We start from the raw sequence: 16313 nt of genomic DNA on the forward strand, positions 1-16313 counted from the left end.
TATTTTGGGCTGCCAAATTTCCCTGATGGGGGTTTTGCTTCAAATGTACTTTTTGGAAAACACTTCACATTTGTTATGAAAATATTCTCATAGGCAGTATGTTCATTTTAAGCCTTCATTTTTCCCTGCAGCCTGTGAGTGATATGCTGGCTCCCTTGAAGTTGTTGGGAGTTTTATTATTATTGACTGAGTTCTGTGGAGCTAGGATTTCACTCTTTGACATGTATTTTTCCCCTCTGATCCATTGCAGATGATTTTGAAGAGGAAAAGCCCAGTATGAAGAAGAATCTCTCAAAAGTTTCTGGTAGAAATAAGAAGAAGAAAGGAGATTGTGACACTGAAGTTCATAGCCTACCAGGTAGATCTTCAAGGCAAAAAGGAGCAAAATCAGTAGCGAAAGAGGAAAATAACATAGATGTAAAAAACAAAGGGAATCGTAACAAAGGGGAAATGTGCAGGTAAGTTAATCTACAGCATCAGCATAACAGTCTGGAACAATATTGTATTCACTGTTAAATGTGTTTAGTTAGAGCCTGATTTTGCACATACGCACAGGTTCCTTTACTCACACTATAACCTCATAGTTCCAATATGCACTTGAGCATAATTATTCAGGTGCATGGTTGTTTGCAGGATCAGGCTGTTGGAATTCATTTTGGGTGGAAAGCTAATATTTGAGACATTTCCAAGTTTTAGTGCAAATAATTGTAATTTTATATGGAAGTTGTCAAGTAATTTAGGTCAAAAATTCAGGTTTGTTTGTCTTTAAATGAGGGTAGGGAGGAGGAATGTAACCTATGACAAGAAGAAATGGGCTTAAACTGCAACAAAGGAAGTAATAATCCTGCCTTCTGTGCAGGGGACTGGACTAGATGACCTATTGAGGTCCCTTCCAGTCCTACACTTCTATGATTCTATGACATTTTGTATTTAAAAATGTCAATAGAAGCTTTTGTATGGACTAATAGCAGGAAGTGAAACTGATCAGTCTTGTTTCACTGGCCAACCTGAACAAAATTTACTAAAATAGCAAAACAGACACCGTTCTAATTCCTATTCTTTTTATACTGATGAGGCTTCAGCAAGGTTAACAGTTCAGTGCATGAATTCAGTAAGGCCATGATCCTGCAAAATGTTATATGGAGACAGAACCTCTGCATCTATGTAGAGCCCCGTTGATTTCCCTGGGATCTTTTGAGGGTGCAGGTATCCATCTCCATGAAGATCCTTACAAGATGGGGACCTAACATTACATACTGCACTGGGAAGAATATTTCCCCATATTTACTGTTCTCCCTCTATTTATGGCAGAGATGTTTTACTTTACAAGTACAGATACATTCTTTGCATTTGTGCTTTGCTTGTCAAATATTTTAAGGCTTTGCAGCTGTTATTTTTAATACAGATACATTGTATTTGTTTTTCTATTTTAATGTTGTTTTCCTCCAATTTTTAAACAAACTAGCAAACTACACACTGCAACTCTTAAAGCCTTTTTTTGTTGTCTTTTGTAATCTTTATAGTGCTTTACCGAGCCCCTCTCAGAAGGAGATGACTTTGAAGAGACAATCAACTATTAAAAAAGAAATGGATGAAGATGATGATGATGGAGATGGAAGTGAGGATGAGTGGGAGGATGTGGAAGGTAACAGTCTTTTACAGTGGCCTTATCAACTATTCTGCTCTAAATATTGTCATATACTGTTCTCCGTGATGATTTATTTGATTTTGGTGCAACCTCTCTTGGATTCAGATAGTTTCTACAGTCACTATTACAGCTATAGATTTTTTTTATTGAATCTCTTATATAAATATTTATAAAGGATCTAATCTAATATACAGATCAAGATTTTGAACATCCCAGTGTTCATGGGTGTTTAAAGATGGGTCCAAACTAAAATCAATATACTTACCAGCAGGTGGCATTTTAGCCTCATATTATTCATGCACAAACAGTGGATAAAGGGGCAGCCTTACCCCTTTTCTGGAATTTCCTTTACTGCTTACTTAAATAACACAAGGTTCCTAGCAGAATTTGCCCCTGAGTTTAGGATTGCTCCCTGCAGAACCTCTGTCTTGGCCCTCATTCAGTCTGCCTCAGAAAGACAGTAGGGACCCTTTTATGTATGGTAGTTGGTGTTACTAAGACCCACCTAGTTTGGCTGCCAGTGTCTGTGAGCAGAACAGCTCTGCATCTTTATGCACCTGATACCTATTAACATGTGTAGCAATGCTGCTACCCAATATGTGGCACTCTGAACTATTTGTAAATATGAAATATCACCTTATGCCGAGAGAAGCTTAGAATGAGTCCAACAGAAGAATCAGACTGTGATTTCCTAGAGATGGGGACTGGGCAAGTTAAGTCATTCAGTCAGATACCAGTTAGTTGGCCATCAAACCAGGCTGTGAAGACCAGAATTGTATTGTAGCTGTAAATGTATGCCTACTGAAGTGAACTCCCTACTTAAAAACACTCCTGAGTCTTGCCAGTCCTTTTGAACTGATACATTCAGGCTAAATCTTTCACTAAGACTAAGGCAGCAAGGGAAGAGGAGCTCCAAAAGCCAGAGGGTGAAGTCGAGAATACCAAGGCTATGGTAGAATTTTGACATTGTTACCGTACGTAATAATATCTCTCTACCACAGGACACATGGTAGAGTCCCAGAACATGTTACTTTAAATAGGGCTGCAGTGCTGTAGAGAAGGCTGCATTCTCAGCTCCTACCTAATGTGGAGCACCCAGTCCACAAAAATATTAATGAAGATTATTTTACAAATAACTGTCTACATGTAGTGTTCCTGTAAGGTGCCATAGAGACAGATCTGAAACCCAAGTGCTTTGTCCCCACAATGAACGCAGCATGGCCCATAGCAATGCAAAGCTTCCCTTATGCTGCTCCACCAATGTTCCTCAACCCACTTCGGAAGTAATTATTTGTTCTTTCGACTTTTTGCTAAAGTGATGTGACTGTGATGGTAGTGTAGTGAAAGGGAGACCTGTCTGCTAGAAACTGGACTGAGTCAATACCTTGATACTAAAGCGACTGGCATTCCATGAATACCTTAGATACAGAATATCCGCTCATTTAACATAGGTTACTGAAAAGACACCAAATGGCAGCGACTTTTGGCAGTCTAACTTTGGCTATGTTTGAACAGATGAACTTGAGAGGAGAGACTCCCCAGGGCCATTGATTCCATGGGTATTAATTTTAACTTTACATTTCCAGAGCTCGAAGATCCTGTCCTGGATAAGTCAGGAGAAGCTGCTGCCCTTCCTGCACTGATGTTGCCCAGCAAACCAGTTGAGATAGAAATTGAAACTCCAGAGCAGGCAAAGAAGAGAGAGAGAAGGTAAGATCAGTTATACAGGGGAGGCAGCATAGGCCAGTGGGTAGAGCAGGAGGGGCAGGAGTTGGGAGACCTCTCAGGTTCCAACTCTGGTCACTGTCTGGCTGTATGACTTTATCATCAGCTGGGGTAAGTAAATGGTCATAGCTCCAGTGACTTGAAGTCACTGGAGTTATGACCATTTAGACCATCTGAGGATCTGTCCCCTGATCTTTAGATGTGCTGAGCATCCAAAACTTGAACTGAAGTCAATGGGAACTCAGGGTGCACAGCACCTTAGAAAAATCAAGCCCTTAACTTTACTGTGCCTTTGTGTGTCCCCATGTGTAAAATAGGGATAAGGATACTTTTGTAAAGCGGTTTGAGATCTGTGGCTGTTGTAATGTAATTATACAGTACTATAACTGTATATATCAGGGGTGGCCAACCTGAGCCTGAGAAGGAGCCAGAATTTACAAATGTACATTGCCAAAGAGCCACAGTAATACGTCAGCAGCCCCCCATCACTTACTCCCGCTCCTAGCGCCTCCCACCCACTGGCAGCTCCCAGCGCCTCCCGCTCCCTCCCCGCACCTTCCGATCAGCTGTTCTGTGGTGTGCAGGAGGCTCTGCGGGGGAGGAGCGAGGGCACTGCAGACTCCGGGGAGGGTACCGGAAGGGTGGAGTGAGGGCAGGACCTGTGGCAGAGCCGGGGTTGAGCAATGAGCATCCCCCGGCACATTGGAAAGTTGGCGCCTGTAGCTCCAGCCCCAGAGTCAGTGCCTATACAAGGAGCCGCATATTAACTTCTGAAGAGCCACGTGGCTCCGGAGCCAGAGGTTGGCCACCCCTGGTATATATCTCCTTTGTCTTTTCCCATTTCCATAAGATTTTTTTTTTAATATAGTAGTACCCCGTCAGTAAATTCAGTTAGGAACAGCCCTCTTAGATCCTGTCACAAATTTGGGTAGCCAGGCTAAGAATTTACATCTGGTCTTATAGATCTATGAATACTAGTTACAGGTAGAATCTTGTTACCTGTATGCTGAATTTTTCTTTCCTAATTCACATGGGTATTGGGAGAAATGAGTAGTTAGTTAGTTAATGAAAAGTGCTAAATAAGTACTAAGTATTTTTTATTGTTAGTTTGCTGTACCCCCTTACACTGACAGCTCTTTAAATTAAGGCACTAAGTTTCAGTAGTGAGGTAGGTAGAGCTCACGGTTTTTTAATCACATCTGCACCTCATGACTGTTTGCATAGAATTGACTGAATTCTCCCAAAGCATGCACGGGTCTCCGTGTAAAACCTGGAATTGGTTCTCTGACACATTTTTTTTGATTTATTCAGAGTCCTGGTCAGAAACCTGGAATGGTAGGTCCATAGGGCATTACAGCATTCATTTATTTTATAACACTTTGCAGAGAGAAAAGGAAAGCCGAGTTTGAGACTTATCTCCGGAGAATGATGAAACGCTTCAGCAAGGCGGTTCATGAAGATACGCATAAGGTGAGGGTCACAGAAGCAACATGGCAGAGAGGGTACAGATCATGAAGACTTCAGAACAGTTGTGGTATGTGATTGAAAAGGCACAATGACATTTGGAGCCAATTCTAATCTGTATGATCCATGGACATGCCTAGAAATTAAAAGGAAAAAGGAAAGCAAAGTTCCAATCAAATTCACATACAGGTTTCTCTCTGACCATCATTTGGAATGCCCTGCCGCTTGGACAATCTGCATTACTGGAATTCAGGAACAAAATAGATGTCAGTGGTGTATATAGGATTAGCTACTGAACTGGGGTGATTCCTGCTCATATTCGTGGAGTTAAACTGTTCATCCCATTTGGGGCTGGCGATACTGATGAGCACCAAAGGGATTTTGATCCAGATCCTCAAAGGTATGTAGGCACCTAACTTCTATTTACATCAATGGGAGTTAAGTACTTGCATACCTTTGAGGATCAGGGCCTTTATCACCTTCCTCTGGAGCACTGAAGGGTAAGATGGCCTTGTGTTCAAGGCACTGGGGCTCAGGAGATCTGGGTTCAATTTCTGTTTTGACACAGATTTCCTCTATGCCTCAGGTCCCTATTCCTAGATCCAAGGATATGACTTTCCTACTTCACTAGAGTGTTGCAAGAATAAACTCATTATTGTGTAGTGCACAGGTATGGTGAAGGTAGCCAGATAAGTACCTAGATACATTGAGTTAAATTAGGAAGGCATATGTACATGATTTTATCATTGTTTTGTTATTGGCGGATCTCCTTCCAGCTTCTGTTTCCGTACTGGCTATGGGAAAAGGGTGGGAAATCCAGTACAATGAAAAGTATTTAAAATAAGGACTAGCTTTTGACATTGAAATTGTCTTTGGAACTGAATATTGCTTCTGCTCTCAGGTGAAGCAATGACAGTTGTTTCAAATGAACAAGACACAAAGTTGGTTTTGTATCTGTTTTGTGCCTAGTCCTAGAAAACAAACGATGGGAAGTGTTTAAATCAAAGCTCATCAGTGTTTCCAGATGGTAGATGGATGCATGGCTGTCAAAAAGGGAACTTAACTGGCATTTCATTTTGCATTAATTTCAGGTATAGTTTAAAATCTGCTCCTCCTATTTTAGCTATCGTTATTTCACTTCCCTAATAATTGTGTCATGGAGAGGGAATTGAAACAAAGATCTTAGAACTGATCATTTGAAAGACAGAATTTATGCTGTTCCAACGGAGGCTACAGAAATTGTAGTCACAAAAGGCCACGTTCTCCTCTGGCTTACATGGCCACAACTCCTTTGAGAATCTTGGCATCTCCTTCCTCATATAGCTATCGGGTCAGATTCATGCTGGTATGTTAACTGTAATGGTGTTGCACCTGAATTAATATGGCTTGTTGTATTAGCTGAAGAGCCTTTGTATTTGCCCTATCCCTGGCTGTTGATGGAGGAGTAAAGTCATTAACTGTACCAAAAACACTGGCTGTTTCAATCTTAAAACCTATTTTCTATCTCCTCCAGGTTCACCTACTATGTTTGCTAGCAAATGGTTTCTATAGGAACAGGGTCTGCAACCAGCCAGATCTTCAGGCTATTGGCCTTTCCATCATCCCCACCCACTTCACTAAAGTGCCTGCAGGTCGTGTAGACCTTCTCTACCTCTCCAACTTGGTGAAATGGTAAGAATCTCCCTTATAATCCAGCTCTCTCATGTTAATTTTTGATGCAGCACAAGGAGAGAGATCAAGGTTGATGAGTGTAGTCACCCAAGCTCAAGTGATTTATCTTGTTAAATACTAGTTTGGGGAAAATCCGCCCCCCCCCCTTTTTTTTTTAAGGGGGGGTGAACTATGAAGAAGTTATTCATTAAACTGAACACTAAGGTGAATTTGTCATTCTTCAAGGTTTGTTGCAACCTTCACTATCAACACTGAACTCTCTGTTGATGATCGAGAGAGCCTGCAGTCCACTTTAGAGAGACGCTTCGCCATCTACGCTGCAAGAGATGATGAAGAGTTGGTCCATGTGAGTGACTTGAAGTCTGGAAGCTCCCGAGGTTGCTTGCTGGGTTTGGATGCCAGATCACTGGGGCAGTATTGCTGCTGTAGAGGTCGCAGGTTAGGCTCAAGGGGTGGGGCTGGATTTGAAGAAAACTGATAGATCATCTCTGGGCCTCGGCTTTCTCTTTATTTTTTTCTGTTTTGAACGTAGCCTCTGTGCTTTGAATGACATATGTGCCTTATAACCTGAACAAGCACCCACTGGGGTTCTGCTGTGATTAGGCCCTGGTTCTAAGCTGTACCCAACTGAAGGCCTGGTGATTTTGACCCTCTGTTCTAGGCAATATCCAAGTGGGTTAATGTGTAATTGGTCCTGATGCTGGTGGCTTCACAGATAAGTATGTGCATTTGTTCAAAATCATTACCCCCGAGTCTGCTCTGGCAGTGCAAAGCAACTACAGAGACAAATTAACCAGCTCCCGAAGGATTCCTCTTTTGTAAAGCGATTCCTGGGGTCACACAGCCCCTTCTTGGTCCCTGGTTTAAGGGGTTTACCTGAAAAAAGAGTTGTGATCAAGGTGTCACTGCATTGAGGCAATCCTCAGCAGTCAGAATGACCCCTTGAGGCCAAGGCAGCCAGGTGTGATTTAGAGCAGCCTGAAGGCTTTAACTGACAACTGTTTTTTAAGGCATCTGGCAATAAATCAGCCTGTGACTTTGGAACTGGGGTAGGGGGGCAAACTAGAGTCATGTCTTTCCAGTTCACATAGGGGTTGCTGGTTAAAGAAAAATAATTCATGAGTATAAAACTGAACATTGAGGGAAGGTTTCCCATTCTTTGGGAGAGCAGCACGTGAACTGCCATTTTGCAGGCATTCTGCCCACAAGTCCATCATGGTCCTTGGAAACCTGGGAAACTGCAGCCTTGGTCTAGTTGTAGAATGTCTTCGCTGTGGCTGGAGATGTAGAAGTACCTCTAGCTAGGAACTGAGGAATCCTGCTTGCATACATTGGCGGGAGAGGAGCACAGACAAAGTGAACCATGCCTAAGTTTGAACGCTTCTGGTTTGAATTTATCTGTTCTTGCCCATTTCTGCTGAACTCCCACATAACAAAACAGTCAGCGGGTCACCACTGATACTAGGTTACAGTTACTAAATTACCATTGCAGTGTCCACATGAATGGCAGATGTTTCTGTAGAGTAACATCTTGTTAGCATACATAATTTACTCAATCCGTCCTTGAAAGAGGTGCCACTCTGTCTTCTTTAGCTCCGTTTACCTCAGGAATGAGGAACAACGGTTCAGTTTTGGAGCACTAGACTAGGACCTGGGAGAACAGGGTGCAAGGCCCTGCTCCACCACAGACTTCCTTTATAATCTTGGGCAAGTTATTTAACCTCTTTGTGCCTCTGTTCCCCATCTATAACATGAGTATAAACACATATATTGTGAGACATTGACGTTGTGGTAATGGGCTCAGTGTAATTACCAGAAATGAATCTTTATCAGCACACATTGAAAGATCTGGATGAAACTCACTTTTGGGTTAAAATCTGGCTCCAATGTGGTTTTAAGCTGGCTGTTTATACTTAAAAAAACCAACCCCCTCTCCCCACCCTCCACCCCCAAACTCAAGTCTTTTCTTTTTTCTTAAATAGATGTTTTTACTTATTCTACGAGCGTTACAGTTGCTGTGCCGGCTTGTGCTGTCTCTGCGACCCATTCCCCTGAAAGAGCCAGCGGGAAAGGTAGGGTTCATTGGGATTGTGAAAGAAAGGAATTGACTATTTTAGGGGTCCACACTCTGGCCCAGAGGATGATCGTTTGGAGTCACATGATGTTAATGAAGAAGAAAAAATTAGGCTGAATATCAGAAAAATCTTTGACAATGAGTTGTATTAGGGCAGAGTTGCCAGGGTTTACCTTAAGGTGTGATGTTAAACTGATTTAGCTAACAGTAAAGGCTGTGTGGACACTCTTATTTTGGTTTGAATGTCTTATTTCAGTTTAGCTTATACATGTTTCTATTCAAATTAAGATGAATAGAAATAAGCCAGGTTTAAACTGAAGTAAGAGTGTCCACACAGCCTTTGCACCAGTATAAATTAAATCAGTTTAAAGCCACACCTCAAGTTGAACTGGTGCGATTGAGACAAGGATTTAAGCTGTAGAATGTCTTCCACCACTTTTCTTTGGAGACCAAGTTGCTTGGGACTTTTAAAACTAGGCTGGATGAAACACTAGAGTTGGACTGAATGATTGAATAGGTTTTTTCCATCTCTGACATCTGTGATGGAGACTAATTAAGAAGCTCAGATCCTTTAAAGCCAGCCAGCCCGTGTATCTAGCCAGTGTTTTCTTCTCTGGGGTTAGGAACACAGAGTACAGCCTCTTGAAGCTCACAAATGGCCCTCCCCAGCTGTTTGACTTATGGTTCCCTAAAACCTGCATATTAACAGCAGTGTACTGTACTCACAAAGCTTTGTTCCGCTTCCACCTACCCCAGTTAGTAGAAGTTGGAGTTATTTACTCTAGAAAAATCAAGATCGCCTCTTTTGTTTTCAGGGCAAGAGCTCCTGCAAGAAGCACTCTGCCAAAAAACCTAAGGCTCCATCAAGAAAAAGCTCCTGCAAAGGAGCCAAGCAACAGGAGACTCTATCAGGGAGTGAAGGAGCTGACAAGGAATCAAACACCTCTGGAACCAAAAGGAAAAGTAAGTCAAAGGTGATCAAGGATTGCCAGGAACAAAAGGAATCCAGTGATGATGAAAGCAACCTGGGGGAAGAGGAAGGAGCACACAGGCCCAGAAACAATTGCCGACGAAGAGTGACCTTGAAAGTGTCTTACAAAGAGGAGAGTGGAAGTGATGAGGGCAGTGATTCTGAGTTTGAGGCTTCGGAGGAGGAGGACAGTCATTTCTCTGATGAGGATTTTGAAACTGTGTCTAAGAAGCAGAAAAGATCATCGGGGCCCCATAAAGCAAGGTTAGCGGTTGAAAACAGCAGGAAAAACAGGTCTCTGGAATCAAAGGGGCCCAAGAATTCAGATGGAAATGAGCAATTGCTGGCAAAAGCAGCTTCTCCAGGCTCTTCTAATACACCCAGGAAGAGGAACAAAATCATATCTAGTGACGATGATGGGGAGCAGGAGGTGGTGAAAGTGACAGGCACAGATCAGTGGTTGGAAATCTTTGTTGAGCGGGAAGACAGGTGGGTGTGTGTGGACTGCGTTCGTGGCATCGTTGGCCAGCCCTCTATGTGTTTCAAATATGCCACCAAGCCAGTTTCCTATATTGTGGGGATTGACAGCAACGGGCACGTAAAGGACGTAACACAAAGGTACGACCCAGCATGGATGACTTCGACAAGGAAATGTCGTGTGGATCCCCAGTGGTGGGAAGACACGATGGAACCATATAGAAGCCCCTTTGTGGAAAGAGAGAAGAAGGAAGAAAGGGAGGTAAATGAACACCAGATATTCGGGTCATTTCATACCAAGAGCCAAATCCTGACATCCTGAATCTGGCAAAACTCCCTGGGAGATTTTCCCTGAGAAGGGATGCTGGGATTTGGTGCCAGAATATTTGCTGTATTCATATGTGGGTGTTTTAAATCTGGGATCACTAAGGGGAACATATATATGTTAGTTACAAGAAATAAAATAAAAAGGAGGCTGTTTAGGAGAGAACAAATGCAGAGGACAGACCCATTTGTAATTTGTCGCATAGAACAGCATTGCCCTTGTCGTTAAACACTTTGGACCAAGTTCATCTGTGGTGTAATTCCATCAACACCAAAGGAGATACACCAGGGATGCCTTTGGTCATTTGGATTACCTGCTTTTGTATGGGTTTCTGATTCTTTTTGGGATCAAGTTTATAATACAATCTTTCTTCTTTTTGTAAAATGCTGGTGCAAAAGACCATTGAATTCACTATTATTTGCATGGGTCATGCAGTTTCTAGTTAAGCTTCAAGACCAACCGCTGCCGACAGCCATTGGAGAGTACAAAAATCACCCTCTTTATGCATTGAAGAGGCATATCCTGAAATATGAGGCCATCTATCCTGAGAGTGCTGCTATCCTAGGATACTGCAGAGGAGAGGCAGTATATTCCAGGTGAGACATACATGCTTGTCCTATTGTAAAAATTATATAGGTAGCTAAATCGATTGAACATCAGCAAGACAGTTCTGTGTATTTTTGCAATCCATTGAAAGAGTGTAGACAGTTGCTTTTGTTCTGGCCTCTTTAGAGACTGTGTGCACACACTGCACTCCCGGGACACCTGGCTGAAGCAAGCTCGAGTGGTGAGGATTGGGGAAGTGCCCTATAAGGTAAGGGAGCTTGGAATCACGTCATTGCACTGCCCTCTCTGGATAAATAGTCATTGCTTTTATACCTTTTACACAGACAAGATTTGCACTGGGGGGCGGGATTCTTTCTCTCCAGGCTGCAGGGAGATGCCTTGCTGCTGTGGATCCATCAGCCAGCCATGCGCCAGCTCTAACCAGAACTCCACTATGTGCTCTTCACACTCTCAGGGACCATCCCTGTTTGGAGGCCTTCCGCCTAGCAGAACTGCACTCGTTAGATTCTGTTCAGAGCCTTCCAGGATCCTTCCTTGAATTGGAGGATTTGGCCCCAACTTGCTCACAACGTGCCTAGGTGCATCAAGCATAAGCTATAAGTTACAGATGTCAAAGCTATAGAATGAGCGCTCCTTTCCTCCCATACCCTTCTCTTTCGGTCTCCCAAATAAAATCGGAGATCCCTGATTAGTGTCTGTTTGTTTCTAAAGTGTGACAAATGCAGCCATTGTGTTTACACAGATGGTGAAAGGATTTTCCAACCAGGCAAGGAAAGCACGACTGGCAGAGCCTTCAAACAGGGAGAAAGACGATTTGGGGCTGTTTGGCCTGTGGCAGACAGAGGAGTACCAGCCTCCTGTGGCAGTGGATGGAAGGGTAGGCAGGAGGGAAGAGAGGGTGGTGTGTGTGGGGTGAATGCAAAAATCTGGAATGAAGGCACAGGCTTTATTTTTCTAGAGCATCTTTATGTGTTAGAGGTAGATCAGTCTGCAGCTTCTGGATCCCAGAGTTCTGGGATTTGTAGATTATATTGGTTAACTGCCCAAATTTTAGTCACATCTTAAGTAGGCCTCCATTTTTATGATTGGAAATAATTATGGAGTTCTGTGCCTGCAATTCAGGGCTTGCAAACATGGGGAGTTATTCTCGATGAACTTCGGAAGTGAATTAAGTTAATTTGGAATAAGGCACTCTTGTTCTGGTGTAAGAGCATCCACCTATGGAGAAAATTGGAAATCGTTAATCTGCTTGAAATTCACACCCCACCATATTCTGGATTAATTTTAATTTTTAATTTTCAAGCCCTTAGTTACGAAGCACAGATGGTAACCATAAACCAGGGTTGTCAGTGTAGTTGCAAAGTGTAGGCCAATGCCTGAAAATATGGCTTGTGTCCTGAATATTAAAGAATTGTTGCCAGAGTGTTGCTAATCTGACATTCAGAATAAGGATAACTAAGCAGACACTTGTATCTATTTCTGAATAAGAGGAGAAATTTCCATTCATCTTCTGACTGAGCATGAGCTTCACTTTTTATTTTCATTTTTCAAAAACAGGTTCCCCGGAATGAATATGGAAACGTGTATCTCTTCCTGCCCTGTATGTTACCAATAGGCTGTGTGCAGCTAAAGCTTCCCAACCTGCATAGAGTGGCACGGAAACTGGACATTGACTGTGTTCAAGCCATCACTGGATTTGATTTTCACGGTGGCTACTCACACCCAGTGTATGTGATGTGCCTGCTTTCTGGTTTGTTTGATTTGTGAGGATTTTGTAAACTGCATGGTGGGTGCTCCATGCTAAGGGGCTATCCCATGCCATTTTCACTGTCAGCTGCTGTAGAGGCAGAACACCTCAGAGCAAGCTGTGGCACGTGATATCACAGAATTCAGCTCAACAGCCTGTCCTTTCATTTCCATTAGCAGCCTGCTCTTGCTCTGGAAGAGTAGGGAAACCACCCTTGCAGATGCGTCATGTGAGATACTCTGCTTTCTCTGTCAATACTCAGTAGTCTTCTGTCTATGATGCATCAATATGTATTGGCTGGCTTCCTTTCTTCCTCTAGCACTTGGCCTGTTTTGCGGGTGCATAAACTGATAGATGAATGTATTCTCCTTTTCAGTACTGATGGCTACATAGTCTGTGAAGAATACAAAGAGGTGCTCATCGCAGCCTGGAAGAATGAACAGGCGGAGATAGAAAAGAGGGAAAAGGAGGTGAGAATTATTTTCACAGGGTCTTTATTTTTATATTGAACAATAAGTTACCTTCACTTAGTTATTTAAAGTAACAGTCAAACGTGGGGGCTATGCAAGCATTAAACACAGAGCTGAGCCAATGTAAATGTGTAGTGGTCATAATCTTACATTTCAATAGAACCACTTGTCCAGCTGGATCCCAAAGCACTTTACTCTGTCCATACCCTGGGCTAAATTTTAGGCACAATATAATTATCCAAGTTGGAATTTGCCAGGGAACGAGGGCCAGCATCCCTGCTCATTCAAAAATAGTTATAAATGGCCATGACATCAGTGTTATATTTAATCCAAATGACGGCCCCTCCAGCAGTCCTGGTTAGTGGGGCATTGATTCAGTACTTACTTTGAGAAAAGTGCCCAATTCAGTATTGACTCAGAGATGAATGCCCCATATCCTGCAGCATCTATTGACATGTTCTTTTGGGGCTTCCTATATAAGTACTGGCCAATCCTGACACTGCTGGGCTTGTGAGATGTGACATTGCAAAAAGCCATACTGGCTGCTGATAGTGAGTAAAATGGTATAAAGTTATATGATGGAATAAATACAATGATTCCTGTACAGATACCTCTTAAAATATAATGATGATTGGTTAATAGTGAATGCTCGGGAGTGATGCAATACATTTAAATTAATATACAGAATTTTTCTGTTTTGTTTAAACACCAAAGACTGTTTATATGGTTCTGAATATATCAGAATTCCTGACTTTAAGGATTTATTTTTTTGAAATAATAATTGCACATAGAAAAGAGAGAAGAGAGCACTGGGGAACTGGAAATTGCTGGCAAAAGGACTTCTCATAAGAGAGAGACTGAAGCAACGCTACTGCAGAAAGGTAAGAATCTGTGTGTATATCTGCTACTAGTAAAGACTAAGGAAAATGATAGCAGTAGAATTTGCACTGGATTCTTGAGTCAATTTTTTTTCTTTCTCATTTCTTACAATCTCTTCTTGCTCATGGGACAGCTCAAATGATTAATGTGAGCAGGCTTTGACCCTTCTGAATGTCAAAGGTGGGGAGGGGCAAGAAGCCCAACTAAATGCTTCCTCGATTCATTTTAAAATATATCTAACATTGTAATTTGTCTAGTGCTCCCTTTGGCCTTTCCATGTGTTAGTTGCAGCCTGTGAAAACACTTCTGGGCTTCTCATAGCAGATGAAGCTAACTGAGCACCATTGCTGTCCTCTCTATTAATGCAGCCTAATTACATCTCTTTCAACACAGCTACTGGTGGTCAAGATCACTACATGCTTAGTCATTTGATGGATGACGCATGTAATCTTTAGCAGCGTTTGACCGTGTCTTGCTTTATACCCAAAATCTTAAATTTTCAATTGATACATCAGAGAACTTCCAAAATCTCTTCACGCAAAGCTCTCTTCCCCTCTTCTCACACTAACTTTGAATAGGAGCTCATACTGGGTTTTGAACAAGAATTCAGCTCGATCATGTCAGTTGAAATCTCATCCCTATTTAACATCAGATGAGCACTCCGCAACCAGGCAACATGGTTTTATATTATGGCCCTATTCTTCTGACTGACATCCACTTCATATTTTGGATTTCTTAGTCCAAACCACACATGTAGTTTTCAGAGGAGCAAAGTGACCTGTGTTGGTTTGGGTTATGAAGTGAAATGATTCTGTCCTTAAATATGTTTTTCCTCATGCTTGGTGATAAGTCAGATTTTAAAGCCGGTTTATTCTTACAGGCTCTTGACTAGTGAATATTCTTTCTGAACTTGAATTAATGCTGCACATATGAGACATGGACTGATACTGCTTTGTGTAGAGAATTACATAAAATGTACCGCTTGTCTGTTATAGATAACTCCTGCTAACTACAGCAGCATGTTTCATGGTGATAAGACTATATTATGACAAAAAAGGACCCTTAAAAAACACCACCTAACCACAGTTGCCAACTTCACGTGGTAAATAAGCACCCAGACTTTCACAATAAGCCAAAAAATCAAGCTAATCCCATTTCAAAACAAGGCCCAAACAAGCCAATCCCTAAGAACCCCAATACTCTGTGACTAGATTTCCCCGCCCCCAGGGTGCAGTGTGGGACTGTGGTGGGCCTGCATCCCAGATACTCTCCCGCTCCTTACCAGGAGCCGATCAAAAAAAAAAAAAAGCTACAAGCCAAACAAGCTACAAGCCAAAAACTAGCCAACAACAACTCACAAGCCAATTAAGCCAAAAACAAACCCAATTTCTGTGGGTTTTTTTGTGGGTTTGGCATGTCTGCCCCTAATATTCATGCTTATTTTTTCCAGAGTGAGGCATCCGGCTCCATGATGGAGAAAGGAGCTGGATTTTCTTCTGATGAAGAAGGGGAGCCAAGTTCAGAGACTCCAGCCGAAGATGTGGTTGTTTCTTGGCCTCAGAATCGGCAAGTGGATGAACAAAGAAAAGAGAAAAAAGGCAGAAAGAGCAAGCGTGAAAAGAAAGGAGAAGTAGCGCACTTGTTCCCCTTTGAGAAGTTGTGACCAGAACTGAGTGCTAAACTCTTTGCATTCAATTTCCCGATGCAAGGACGAAGGTGGTTGGTTTCTTTAAAACCATCTTGTAAATAATTTCAGAGCTAGAAAATGTTTGATGTTTTCTACTAGCTGTCTACTTGAGACTGAATGAGTCATAATTATATAATTAGAGCAAAGAGCAGATGTGGCAGTAGATAAAAATACATCACAACAGGAGCATACCAGCCGGTGTGTGTTTTCAGCCCTCCAGTGTATAAGCATATCTGGTGGTCAGAGGTGGACTCTCTCCATAGTGTAATCTCAAGCCTCTCTCGCTGATCCAGCATTAAGAGCTCTAAAAATATGAAACTGGATTTATCATTTCTTTTTGCAGTCATGGGTAACCTTTTTATTTGTGGAGTTTTGAGGAACAGACTTGTAGCTATCGTATACCTTCTGAGAAGAGTGACCCATTGCAGCTGTTCTTCCCCTTTGACAAGTATTGTCACCCCTGCAGTATACCTATTTCTGCATCACTTTCACGATCTCCTTCCCCCAAGTCTTGTTTACTGACAAACAGAAGCATGTGTAGCTGCTATTCAGGAGTCCCCTGTGTACTCTATTATTGGCCTATTATCGCTATAGGTAGTTAACCCATAT

The 16313-nt window shown here is 42.2% G+C and overlaps 1 protein-coding gene across 2 annotated transcripts; it reads left to right on the plus strand.

Moving 5' to 3' along the window:
- Nucleotides 1–253: 253 nt before the first annotated feature.
- XPC (XPC complex subunit, DNA damage recognition and repair factor) lies at nucleotides 254–15890 on the plus strand. Of its 2 annotated transcripts, XM_024207523.3 has the most exons (15): nucleotides 254–458; nucleotides 1524–1645; nucleotides 3235–3358; nucleotides 4759–4843; nucleotides 6351–6508; nucleotides 6734–6854; nucleotides 8491–8580; nucleotides 9398–10291; nucleotides 10790–10950; nucleotides 11087–11168; nucleotides 11664–11798; nucleotides 12479–12648; nucleotides 13045–13138; nucleotides 13930–14019; nucleotides 15468–15890. In XM_024207523.3, the coding sequence occupies exons 1-15, from the start codon at nucleotides 277–279 to the stop codon at nucleotides 15678–15680; spliced, it is 2721 nt and encodes a 906-aa protein (XP_024063291.1). In that variant the 5' UTR covers nucleotides 254–276; the 3' UTR covers nucleotides 15681–15890. The 2 variants fall into 2 exon arrangements, with proteins under 2 accessions (XP_024063291.1, XP_024063293.1); XM_024207525.2 differs by lacking the exon at nucleotides 8491–8580 and having other exon boundaries at nucleotides 271–458.
- The last annotated feature ends 423 nt before the right edge of the window (nucleotides 15891–16313 follow it).

This window comes from Terrapene carolina, unplaced genomic scaffold (genome assembly GCF_002925995.2).
Source record: "Terrapene carolina triunguis isolate 2854851 unplaced genomic scaffold, T_m_triunguis-2.0 Scaffold89, whole genome shotgun sequence".
Taxonomy (NCBI): Eukaryota; Metazoa; Chordata; order Testudines; family Emydidae; genus Terrapene; species Terrapene triunguis.

Excerpts from the sequence above, each read along its gene's own strand:
- XPC (XM_024207523.3), top strand. The coding sequence starts at position 277 with ATGAAGAAGAATCTCTCAAAAGTTTCTGGTAGAAATAAGAAGAAGAAA. Across the intron at positions 6,855-8,490 it reads ATGATGAAGAGTTGGTCCAT|ATGTTTTTACTTATTCTACG; the intron begins GTGAGTGACTTG and ends TTTCTTAAATAG. Across the intron at positions 12,649-13,044 it reads GGTGGCTACTCACACCCAGT|TACTGATGGCTACATAGTCT; the intron begins GTATGTGATGTG and ends TCTCCTTTTCAG.